Here is a 12,194-nt window from a genome sequence, read left to right as displayed (position 1 = left end):
GGGGGGGGCCAGGGAGTATGCCACCTCCCAGGCACAGGGGCTGGAGGGTGAGAGCAGACATGCCCCTGTACAGGCTGCACCCATGCGAGCTGGACAGATGGGGGGCTCATACACTGCGGCCGCGCCACAACTCTGCTGCTGCGCTCCATGCTGCCTTCCCACGTCCAGCTGCACAGCTTTGTGGGCAAGCAGCGCGGGAACAGCGGCCGCATATGTGCAGCGTAGCTGACTGGGCATCAGGGGAAGGAGCGGGGGTTCGCATGCAGCAGCCACAACTGCACCAGTGCTTGTGCCCCACAGCTGGCTGCATGGCTCCACGGCGGTGTGGGATGGTGGCTGTATGCCGGCTGGGGGATGGGGCTTGCACACAGTGACCACCAGTGCTGATTCTTGCTTGTGGAGCCATGACTGTGTGGAGGCAGCTGTCACACACAACCCCCCCCCCCAATCTGGGGGCACTGCTGTGAAGACAGTTGCACAGTTCTGCAGACACGGCTCCACAGGCAAGTGGCAGATGCTGCATGCAAATCCCCCCCGCAAGTGGCAAGTGGCAGCTGCTGCCGCGAAGCCATGCCCACGAAGACATGCAGCTGGTTGTGGCAGCCGCCACCACACCTCCACTGCTGTGCCCCCACTAAGCTGTGCGGCTGGCTACAGGAAGGCAGCACAGGGCGTGGTGCAAATCCCACCCCAGCCAGCCAGAGTGTGTGGCCCACAGAGGGACACCCCTGCTCCTGGGAGTGGGCCAAGGTGGGGGGCAGAGAGGTGCTGTGGTGCCCTTTCCCCTCTTCCTCCCCCTCCAGGCAGGGCTGGGGGTTTTCTGCCCTTTGTACAATCAGCTCTTGCCACTTGGAACTGTGCCAGCCTGCAAGAGCTCTCTGCAAAAGCGGAGAATCCATGGATTTCTCTGGTAAGAGGAAATTGATGTTTTCTCTGATAAGACAGGGAAGCCATGGTTTTCTCTGTTTTTCTGTGGGAAATGGAAAACCCAGATTCCTGATAATGACCTACTTTACTTGTAGCAAGAGAAAGTAATTTTTGCAGCCTGGTCATGGGCCTGAAGAGCCAATTTCTCAGTCATTTTGCGGTAGTCCCACCCCTTGACTGTTTGGCCGAGGCATGAGGGGGCAGGTGCCATTATTGCAGTTCCCGTTCGTGCTGCTCTGCCAGCTGGTGCCTTCCCCTCCCAGGCAGGCTGCAAGGCTAGGCCACATCAGCAGCAGCAGCGACTGCTGCCTTCGATGGGGGAGCTAGCATTTTATTTTTAAGGGTTTGGGTTTTTTGCTTGAATTGCTGGGGGAAAAAAAAAAATCACTGCCAATGCCACTTTTTGCAGCAATCATGGAGAGAACCATTTTTTGTTGTTTTCACTAAAATCACAAAACTGTGATTTAATTAGGTTCTAGTTATAGGATTAAAGAGATCTGGCATTACATAAACAGTGCTTATGTAATAAACTGTATGAAATTGATTCTGAGTCCAGTACTCTTATTAATATAGCTACTCTCCAGTCTGAATAATTGAGTAGTTAAGCAGATAATGAAGACATTTTGGCTGTAGTTAACTACTGTTAGTTAAAATCTAAAACTGGAAGTTAAGATAATAATGGTAAAATATTTATCTTGCCCTATAAAGGCTGATTGTAAGTTTAAAATTACAGTAACTGTTATTTTGCTACAGAAAAGTAAATTAGATTGCTACTTTTTATTCACATTGAACACTACTTCCATTTTACACATACTTTTACTACTAAATTTGGCCTCTAGTCTGTGGTAGAGGGACCTCAGATAATGAAAGGCAATCTAGGAGCACAGAAGCACTCCTTCCCTTCCCCAACTCTTTACAGGCCTTGGTGCAAGGTGCTGTGTTGGCTCCTTAAGTTATCCACAGTATCAGCAGCAGCACGTGGTAGTGGAAATAAGAAATCCTATTTGATGCCCTTACTTAGTTTCCCACTTTGATATTGCATGTGGTTTTATTTAAGAGTGATGGCGTGCAGCAGACAAACTACCTCGCCCAACGCTACTGTCATGAAGCAATGAAAGAGATCAGTAAACTGCGACCTTCCCCTGAAAGAGATGCCCTCATTCAGCTCACAGAAATGGTACTTACCAGAGACAAGTGACAAACTCCTTCCACTAGTTCTGGCGGCAGCTATGTACCAGATGGTGCCTACATTTCCTTTTGGAACATTGTGGTTTGCTTCCAGTGCAGGTTACCAAAAATTATTTTTTTTAAAAAAAGGAAAAAGAAAGACCCCACTGGAGTTGCACTTTTTTTTAAAAAAAAGTTGAGATGTTTTATTGAAGGAAGCCATACACCTGTGAAATCAATCAATCCATTTATTAAATTCTATTCATGCTGTATAATGTTTTAATGAAAACTTTGATGTTGTGTGGGGCATTGTTTACACTTAATGTTAATGCACAAGGCCACAATAAAAATAAATATAATCAATGTATTAAAATGAATGTGCTTCAACTTTCCCTTTCTTGTTTATAATATATGGTGTGTTAGGCTTTATTGTGAAAATAGACAATGGCTTGAATGCTTTGTCAGTGTCAAACTTCAGAAGTACCCAAAATTTTATATAGGAGAATGGTTTATTATAAAAGACTGTACATAAACTTTAATAGGTTATATACAAATTAAAAGAAACTTTCCAATTTATAAAGGAAATACAGGTAAGTTACTGGTTGCTAAATTTTTAGAAAATCAGATTAATAGTTAACAAGAAAAGGCAGTAAGCATTTGAAATAGTTACAATGGAGGCAGGTGAAGGAGTTTCAATATTCAGTCTTCCACTAGAAAATGAATAATTCAGTAACCAAATTTCCAAGCCACCAGTCTTTTCATCATTTTATTACAGAGGTGTGTGTATTTTATACCTCACTAGAACAGTACTTTGAAGTCCAAAACCAATCCTTACTACATAATTCTCCAGTACTACAGCATATTCTACATCAGATAACCTAAGCAACACACTGCTTTGTACAAACTGAGATGAACATCCCATCTAACCTTTTGCCTGAATTCCCTTAACTCAAAAGGAAAGGCAAAGTGCATCTGTTAGTTCCCAGTACTAAAAACATAACAGGATGTGCATATCTGTTCCCGTGTCCCATAGTTAAAAAGGACTGTTAGCTCTTTCTGCCTTACTTGGCCTGTTACCGGGTCCAAGCATAAAATATTTTTTCTCCTATTTGATCCAGCGTGCAGTTTGTTTTGAAGAACGTCATTTTCAGTGAACTGCATCTATTTATTTAAAAAAGAGTGCATTGGACACAGTCAGAACTTCTTTCAAAGTACTCATCTTACATAAAAGGTGTAAAGATCTGCTAAGATTTTCAAAGGATCTTAGGAGAGGTTGTGGTAACTGGATGACTTCACTTTCATTGGCTCCTTGCCATAGTAGTTTAAGGGTACAACACTTTTAATCTCAGTGTATTGCCAGCGATAACACAACCATATTTTTGTTAAATTAGCATTTCAGATCACTTTGCCAAGCAAACCAAAGTAATGCACGAGACCTTTGGTTCACTTGTATATTTATGAATGGAAAAGTCATAATGCAAATTTACTCATTTAAAAAAACTTGAGTACAAATTACACATACAGAAGACCACCCATTTTTGATTCACATGGACACCTTAGAGACTCAAACAATTCATTGCAATAAACTTTTAGTGAGAGTACTCCAAGTAAAGATTACAACAGATTGGAAGCATCTTGGATTTTTAAAAAAGTATCATTTCAATACATAAGTCTGTATGCATGCTTTAAACAAATAGTATAGTTCAAGAATGAGCAAGAGTCTAAACAAAAAGTAATATGACCAGCACTAACATTAAACTTTTCATCCAGATTTTTAATATGTTAGTCTAACTTAGTGTTAGTTACCATGCTGCACTGAAAAATGTAATGGCACAATCTGTATCATGGTTCATTAAATATTATGCCCTACTTCCCCAAAATATTTAGGCTGGTCATAAAATTAACAATGCATAAGTAAATAAGTATAACCAGTAATAGACAGTTGTTTGTTTTACAAACTGCCATCAGATCAGACTAACTGTCTCCAGAGACTTATGCTTATGGAGATGGACATTCAATCATACCATTAAAATAGGATGGCTTGAAGAGATGGGCACATTTTTCCTTAAAGTGTATTAAGATTATTCTGTTACCTTTAGTTACCCCTTGCAGATAATCATGGTATGACCGAATACAAGACTCAACTTGAAAAGTAAAGGATTTTAATCAGCATAGTGCATGATTGATTCAACGTAATTCCCAGGGAACAGGCCAGTCACACGATTGCAAACTCCTTCATACCAGCCATCATCATTCTTCTTTATCACGTAAATGATTGCACCCTCCATAAATGACAGCTCGTCATCCTTGTCCTTTGTATAGTCATATATAGCAACAACTATGGAGTGGAGAGAGAGTGAGTTTGGTTCAGAATGGTATCCAGTAAAACAGCATTTTGAAAATTTTTAGAACAACATTTGTAATGGCATCTTAAGGATCTCCACGTTTATAGCAAATATTTCTATACCTGGTGGCTACTTACAAACAGGGCGGCAGGGAACCCCCAAGTGCTTTACTTTCAACTTGGTGCGACCCCGCACTGAGTACAGTGCATGCTCAGAAGAGGCATTGCATTAGTTTGACCCAGTGCGCCCAACATCTGTATAGATTGCACACTTGAACAAGGCTTTTTGGTGCTTCTCTCATAGCTGATTGAATATGCTTTAGATAAAAAGCACCGAAACCCCCTACTTACGCACCCAATCTATACAGACGCTGAAGTGCTGGGTCAAACTAATGTGCTTCCTCTTCCAGTAAAGTGCTGTGTTATTTTGTTTTTTCCATGTCTGTCAGTGCTCAGGGTCTCTCTGCCATCAACATGATTCTTTAGATTTCAAGCTACATTTTCTCTCACCCATCAAAAACAGTAAAAGTGTAAGCCAAGTTAAGCACTCAGTCACCCAGCTTGTGCAGGCATGACTGTTTGAGACTTCATAAAAGCATTTAAGGGAAAGATCACTTAGGCAAATAAATAGCTAATGTAACTCATACAGACAACTGTTCGTTACTTCAAATCAGCAGGTATAGCTCCAAATGTACACATCTCTTCATTGAGGTATCATTTATAGTTATTTCAATGAGTAGAACCATACAAAAGTAAGACTTGGATCTTCACTGAATGTTCATGTAGTACAAACTTCAGTGTCAATTCTAAAGCACGGGACTAAACAGATGAATTTGCTGTAAGAGCCAAGAGGAGCAGAGGACTTCTGTGGATCTACAGACCTCCATGCTGCCAATGAATGTGGTTCTATGCTTCAAGCAGTATTTTGGGAGGGATATGAAGTCTGTATATCAAACACTCAGATTGGAGACTTGCCAAATTTCCAAGGTGGCAGACATTCAGCAGCCTTTACTGCAAGGCCATCTCTCTTCCATGCAGTCCCCTGCCACATTTGCAGTGTGCCTTCAAACATCAGCAGTAAACAAAGCATGATCCAATAGGCAATAGCCTCGTCCTTCACCCTACAGCCCTGATACACACCAGGTGGACAGTCCAGCCCATATGCTAAATGACGTAGCAAGCCAGCACAAAATAGCATATGATAATGTAATTAAAGGCTGGCTTTCCCAATGTTTGAGTGCTTGACTTGGTAAACTTCAGATTTTTTTAAGGTACTTTTTGGTATATAATGCAAGTAACTTAAAATCTGTTTCTATTGTTCAGCTTCACATTCCTTAATTCAAACAGTAAAGTTGTGGTACTGTGGTTCTTCTATGGAGAAGGGTGTGGTATAGCCATCTGGCTACCAGTGTATAAAGTTACCCTGATCCCCATGAACTGGTGTTAAAAAAACCCAAACAAAACATTGTTTTCAAAAGAACGTCACTGCCACTGCATACAGAAAATAGATTCTGACTATCCCTCAAACTTTCTGGAACCACATGAAGCTATCTTCTAGCTGCAGTCAAATATTTTAATGCAGTAGGTCATAGGGGATTTACTGCTGCCCGAAACGGTCCCACACTGATGGCTTTCCAAGCGGAGCATCACCGTACAGGTAAGAAATGGGCTTTTCAGTTATTCAGAGGAATATTCTTATGGATGAGGCTTAAGGAGCTCCACAAGAAAGTAGGATTTAAGATAAATGGAGGCATTTCCCATATTATCACTCCATTGTAACAGTTAAATGGCAAATCATTTCATTGAGTTAAAAAGTTTACAAGTTTGCCCTTACTGGGCACTTAGTAAGGTTATTTCTGGGCAGGTGTCCAGCAGTGCTGAAATAACTGTAGCTGGTATAACAGTTTAACAAATAAGACAAATGAAATCCAATTTACAGATAATGATGAAAAATTTATCCACTTCATTCTGGTACTCTAATATATTTTTAAGATCTTTTAGCATAGCACCAAGGATTAGGCTGGTTGCCATGACTGAAAAGTTAGGAAAGAATGAGTGTAGATGAGACTGAGCAGGAAGATTTTGGTATTCTTTCCTCATAGTCTACAAGTCAATCAGTACATGGACACTGTGGCGGTATGTAATTGGGATGAATCTCTTACCTTTCTCTATGTAGTTTTTAGGTGCCCATGCAGGGTCCCCATCTGCATATGGATCACTGTACTGCACTACTGCAGCCTCCTCATCTTCATAATCCACTGGGGGTGGAGGTGGGGGAGGGGGAGAGTCATCAAACATAGGCATCTCATCTGGAGGTGGTGGGGGAGGAGGAGTTGGACTATCCGCAACTGGAAACATGAAGAGTCACATCAGAAACTGTGTGCAAGTGCAATCAAACCTTACCAGGTACACTGCATAGAGAGCCACACAGCATGCACTACAGTACCATGCACCAATTAGAAGCTTTGTTAAAGCTACAACACACAACTAATGTTACTAGTGGTCAAATCTATGTGTAAATGCTACTAGAGTCAAAGCACATGCTCCAAAAGCAGAAGCTGTTGCCAGCAGAAAGGGGTTTTTGTCTTTATCTGTGTAGAAGGAGTTACTAGAGCAGCTGCTGAACCAGGCAAGAACTGGAGAGGCTCACTTATGGTTTAACTAAGTAAGAAAAAGCAGGTTCAGAGGAAAAGCTCTGCACAGAAAGTTATCTGACAGGACATACCCAGAATTCAACTGGTGAACTAATATAGGCAGAATTCAACTGGTGAACTAATATAGGCAGCCACTGTGCTTGGGAGAGGATATTTTAGGACTCAGATGTGCTAGCTACCAAATTGCTAAACAGATTCCCCAGTCAACACAATTAAAAAGTAACTCACATATAGCAAAAGAGGAAAACCATATTAAAAAGCAGGTTTACAAAGACATTTGTGCACCTCCAATCAGTTTTCAGCAACATTCTGAATCAGTGACAGACAGGAAACAATCAGAAGAAACAAGCAGCAGCTCCTGACCATCAAGCTTTTCCATCAAGTCAGCAAACTTGTCTCCCAACATCATACCACAGTTCTCCACATTATACTAGCCCGTGAGTCCCACCTACCCACCCCATAAGAGACCCACACTTTGGAGGTTTCCTTATGTCAATTCCATTTGCTCCCTAATATTTTTCATTTTGCCCATCAGGACAGAGGTCAACGGCAGATAACGCCACCCTAGCCTGATCCCTGTCTTTAGGAAGCTTCTAGACTAGACCTGCTGCATTTCCTCTGCCTAGCCAGATATTAGGAAAACAGCCGAGATTAGTTTTAAACTGCAGCTAGTACAATAACTGTAAGACAGATGTGAGCCTATGCTGAAATGAAAGCTACTGGGCACAAGGGAGGTTACAAGCAGAATTCCCTAGGGAGGGGGAGTCTTGGGGCTGATGTTATTAAATAACTTAAATGAAGACCTTGGCACAAAGCTAGGAGTATGCTAATGATATGTACTGGTAACAAAATAAGAAGGTGCTGTAAAATAGGATGGGAATACTATACAGGAAGAATAGGATGACCTGGAGTCCTGGAGTAAGATTTATACCTTGCCTATTACTAAGTGCAATATCACGTATTTGGACTACTAAGAATTTGTTACAAGGAGGATGTTCATCAGTTGGAAGTGAATCAGGAGACAGACCCCAGAGTATTAGCTGAGCACAAGATTACTGAATCACTGATTTGATATTAGGACACATCGGGTACGGATATCCCCACAGAGCTAGGGAAACATTCATGCCTTTTTACCAGGCACTGGTAAAGCCTTCTGTGTACAGTTCTGGTTGCTATGTTCAATCAAGGGAAACAGATTTTGCTGGAGCATCAGGTTCACATGGTAGTAATCAATGGTTCAATGTCTAGTTGGTAGCCGATATCAAGTGGAGTGCCCCAGGGGTCAGTCCTAGGGCCAGTTTTGTTCAATGTCTTCATCAACGACCCAGGAAGATGGCAGAGCGCGCCCTCAGTATGTTTGCAGATGACATCAAGCCGGGGGGAGTAGTAGATACGCTGGAGGATAGGGCTAGGATTCAGTGACCTAGACAAATTGGAGGATTGGGCCAAAAGAAATCTCATGAGGTTCAACAAAGACAAGTGCGAAGTCCTGCACTTAGGACAGAACAATCCCAAGCACCAGTACAGACTGGGGGCTGACTGGCTGGGCAGCAGCTCCGCAGAAAAGGACTTGGGGGTTACAGTGGACAATAAGCTGAATATCGGCCAGCAGTGTGCCCTTGTTGCCAAGAAGGCTAATGGCATACTGGGCTGCATTGGTAGGAGTGTTGCCAGCAGGTCAAGGGAAGTGATTATTCCCGTCTATTCATCACTGGTGAGGCCGCATCTGGAGTAGTGTTCAATTTTGGACCCCTCACTACAGAAAGGATGTGGACAAATTGGAGAGTCCAGTGGAGGGCAACAAAAATGGGGAGGGGGCCAGGAGGATGCGACTTATGAGGAGAGGTTGAGGAAACTGGGCCTATTTATTCTGGAGGAGAGAAGACTAAGAGGGGATTTAATAGCAGCCTTCAGCTACTTGAAGGGAGGTATGAAAAAGGATAGAGCTAAACTGTTATCAGTGATGGCAAACAACAGAACAAGGAGCAACGGTCTCAAGCTGCAGCCACCAGGGAAGTTTAGGTTAGCTATTAGGAAGAATTTTCTCACTAGGAGGGTAGTAAAACACTGGAACAGGCTACCCACAGAGGTTGCAGACTCTCCATCCTTGGAGGTTTTCAAAAGCCAGCTAGACAAAGGTTTGGCTGGGATGATATAGTTGGGGATGGTCCTGCCGTGATCAGGGGATCAGACTAGATGACCTCCTGAGGTCCCTTCCAACCCTCATTTTCTATGATTCTGTGTGGCAGCTGCCTATAACTGCAGGGGCTAGACTCAAGAGCCCTGAAGGTCTTTGCCAGTACTATGAGCTACTTATATCTAAGCAAATCCACATATACTAGCCACCAACACAAGGGCATCTATCTATATAATCCCTTATACAGAAGACACCCATTTACATACAATACAGTGAAAGACCCTACAGTTACTTGTATTCTGAGGATAACAAATGTAGGTTTTTGTTGGAATTAGAAAGGAGTAGACCTCAGGCTGGTAATCAAAACTGAACTGAAAACAGTGTACTCTCTTCCCCACTCCAAATCAAAGCCTTAGGATAAAGGTGTTCTATTAATAGTCTTTTTTTTTTTTTTTTTTTTTTAAGGACAGTATATTCTGAGCGTCTTCCCCCACATCCTGCTTCGTCTAGGTCTATTTATAGTTCCCAACACCTTTATCCTAAGAACATAAAAAATGCTATTCTGGGTCAAACCACAGGTCCATCTAGCCCAGTATCCTGTCTCAGTCCCTAGGCAACAAACAGGCGTGTCTCTCAGTGGCAGAGATGGTGGCTAAAGGGTATTTAAAAATCCTAGAGGCATCTGCAAGCTGGCTCTGCGTGGAACGTGGCAGCTATTTAACAATAAACAATTCAGAACACAGGAAGTAAACATTCAGCATCCTGATGGCTGTCTTTGAGGTCAGCAGGCACAGTGCAAGGGCATGGGAAGAGTGGCTAAGAAATGGTATCCACTTGTGTCTGTAGGAAAAAAGGAAGGAATTTGGCTCATGCTCTCTCCTGGTAAACTACCAACAAGCAGGTGCGTAACAGGCAGGTACAAGCACACAGGCAGGTACAAGCCAGGGGAGCGTGACCAGCAGGCCGAAGTCAGCCAATGGACCATATCATTTGACACACACTACAGAAAAAAAAAATTAGCTGTACCAGTTGCCTAGCATGGGTGCCCAGACAAGCTGACAGCTCCAAGCTGTCAAGTTAAACAACCAGGTTTTGTAGACTTGCATTTAAAATTCCACTAACAGTAAAAAAACAAGTCAACTAGGAGAGAAAAGCATAGTGATGAGTGAAGCTTTCTGGGGAATGTATGTGGGGGGAGAATTAAGGGCGAAATTAAGAACGTAATCATAGGTCATTAAAATACTATTATCTGATTATTCCCCACCTCCACCAAGCTATTAGTGGTTCTTTCTCCATATGAATATTTACTTATACTGCTTTCATGAGTTGGACCAATTCCATAATCCTTCTTTCTAGTGAAAGGAATTGTCTTTTGTCACTGCCTGCCCTATAAAACAGGATTTACTAGCAGTCAGTTTACTGACTCAATCCACTTCACATAGACACACATGTACACACAAATAAATGAAACCATTTATGAACTGGATCCATTTTCTACATTATCTTGCACACACATTTCACAAATGAATTTCCAACTCAATTTTCTAAATATATATTTTCCTCCCAATATCCATTCTATTGAGCATTTTGAATTCGACTGAGATCTGAATTGTTTAATCCTGAGTCAATTTTTGGCCAGTTTTAGCCAATGAAAAATCTTTATTTTATGAATGAATTAAGGTTGCTTTTTAAAAAGGAGCAAAGGAGGGTTTTAAAAATACAAAAGTGAAAGTGCCAACAGATGCACTGCTTTGGCTGCAGTGCCAATCAAGCACATTTTATGGGAAACACTGAAAATAAATAAAATTCAGCTTCACATTTAATGGGAAAAATGAAACAACAGAACATACTTCATGTGCATCAGTAACTCTGCACCAGCTGAGTTAACCTTGCTCTTGGAACTTTAGCCTTTATATTTCTGGACTGATTTTAAGCCTGGACAATTCTGAAGTTGCAGTGTCTTGAGGTTTTGTAATGTATTATTTTCTTTTAAAGGAGAAACGGCCAAGGCAATACCTGTTCTCTGTATTACTATTTACATCGCTCCAAATCCACAGTATTGTGCATATAAGATGAGGGAGGGAATATATTTTTGTAAAAATGCTGTTGCAACTACTGTCTAGGTAGAGACAGGTATTTTACAAGAAATGAATCATAAATAGGCAGTAGCAACACATCTACTTCTACTGCACTGGTTGTGACTGTAGAGCAGATGTATTTAGCTAAACTGACTGAATATTCTTCTATGAAGATACCCACAGTCAGGTACAGGGCGCAGGAAAAAATATAGTTCTTATGGAATTGCTTTCAGAGGGCAATGAAAGAAGGGCTTAGGAGTCCAGAAAGCAGCCAGAGGATAATGCTTTCCAACCCCAGATATCCCTGTATCTGTTAAGATGGGAATCCCTTATTCCATGGAAGGCAAGCCTATCTATGCTGCTCCTTGATGCCCTGATCCCCACTCCCCCAGCAGCAGTATAGATCACTAGGGTGGAGGGAGGTAAGGGTGCAAAAATGAATTGGACAAAGCTCAGAGACTCTCTTAAAACACATTTTGTAGAGTGCATGTTTAGCTAGGAATATATGCACTGCTGCCTCAGTGAGACGTTAGGGACAACTCTCGTTTTCTGCTCTGCAAACTCAGTGCCCAGTTTTCAAATACAAATGGCTTCATCAAAAATCCAAAACTCTCCTCATGCCCACTCTCCTAATCTATCTGGAATGGGGGAGGAGGCTTAAGGGGGAGCCTAAGCTTGAAAAAAATAAATCTGAAGTTTAAATTTTCCAGAAAGTTATTAGCACACAAATGTTTTGTAACCTTGGTCTCTGATGGACATTATCCCAACATTGCACAGAAGGATTTTGGATGCAAGCTTGGGCCACTTTATTTTATTCTACGTAGGCGTGTACCTACACAGGCTCAAACACTTTAGCTTCGGGCAAGACCCTGTGGAATGGTTAGGTT

At 42.0% G+C, this 12,194-nt stretch overlaps 2 protein-coding genes and 1 long non-coding RNA gene across 13 annotated transcripts in view; 1 reads left to right on the top strand and 2 right to left on the bottom strand.

The window, feature by feature from the left end:
* The window catches only part of PDSS1 (decaprenyl diphosphate synthase subunit 1), a 52,177-nt gene extending 49,706 nt beyond the window's left edge, over positions 1-2,471 (top strand). The window contains exon 12 of one of the 2 annotated variants that reach the window (XM_019508268.1): positions 1,985-2,471. In XM_019508268.1, coding sequence (XP_019363813.1) covers positions 1,985-2,125 — 141 coding nt within the window. In that variant the 3' untranslated portion in view covers positions 2,126-2,471. The remainder of the gene's footprint in view (positions 1-1,984) is intronic. The other variant, XM_019508269.1, reaches the window with a different exon arrangement.
* A 757-nt stretch (positions 2,472-3,228) lies between these two features.
* ABI1 (abl interactor 1) overlaps positions 3,229-12,194 on the bottom strand; it is a 139,611-nt gene continuing 130,645 nt past the window's right edge. For all 10 annotated transcript variants that reach the window (XM_019508258.1, XM_019508261.1, XM_019508265.1 and 7 more), the window contains 2 exons: positions 6,601-6,786; positions 3,229-4,432 (listed from right to left, as the gene is read on the bottom strand). In XM_019508258.1, the coding sequence (XP_019363803.1) occupies positions 4,257-4,432; positions 6,601-6,786 (362 nt within the window). In that variant the 3' untranslated portion in view covers positions 3,229-4,256. The remainder of the gene's footprint in view (positions 4,433-6,600; positions 6,787-12,194) is intronic.
* The window catches only part of LOC109291310, a 7,937-nt gene continuing 5,074 nt past the window's right edge, over positions 9,332-12,194 (bottom strand). The window contains exon 2 of the long non-coding RNA XR_002095808.1: positions 9,332-12,139. This is a non-coding gene — a long non-coding RNA (uncharacterized LOC109291310). The remainder of the gene's footprint in view (positions 12,140-12,194) is intronic.

Source organism: Gavialis gangeticus, unplaced genomic scaffold (genome assembly GCF_001723915.1).
Source record: "Gavialis gangeticus isolate Ggan-Ray unplaced genomic scaffold, GavGan_comp1, whole genome shotgun sequence".
Taxonomy (NCBI): Eukaryota; Metazoa; Chordata; order Crocodylia; family Gavialidae; genus Gavialis; species Gavialis gangeticus.
This window is presented reverse-complemented; position numbering and strand designations above follow the sequence as displayed.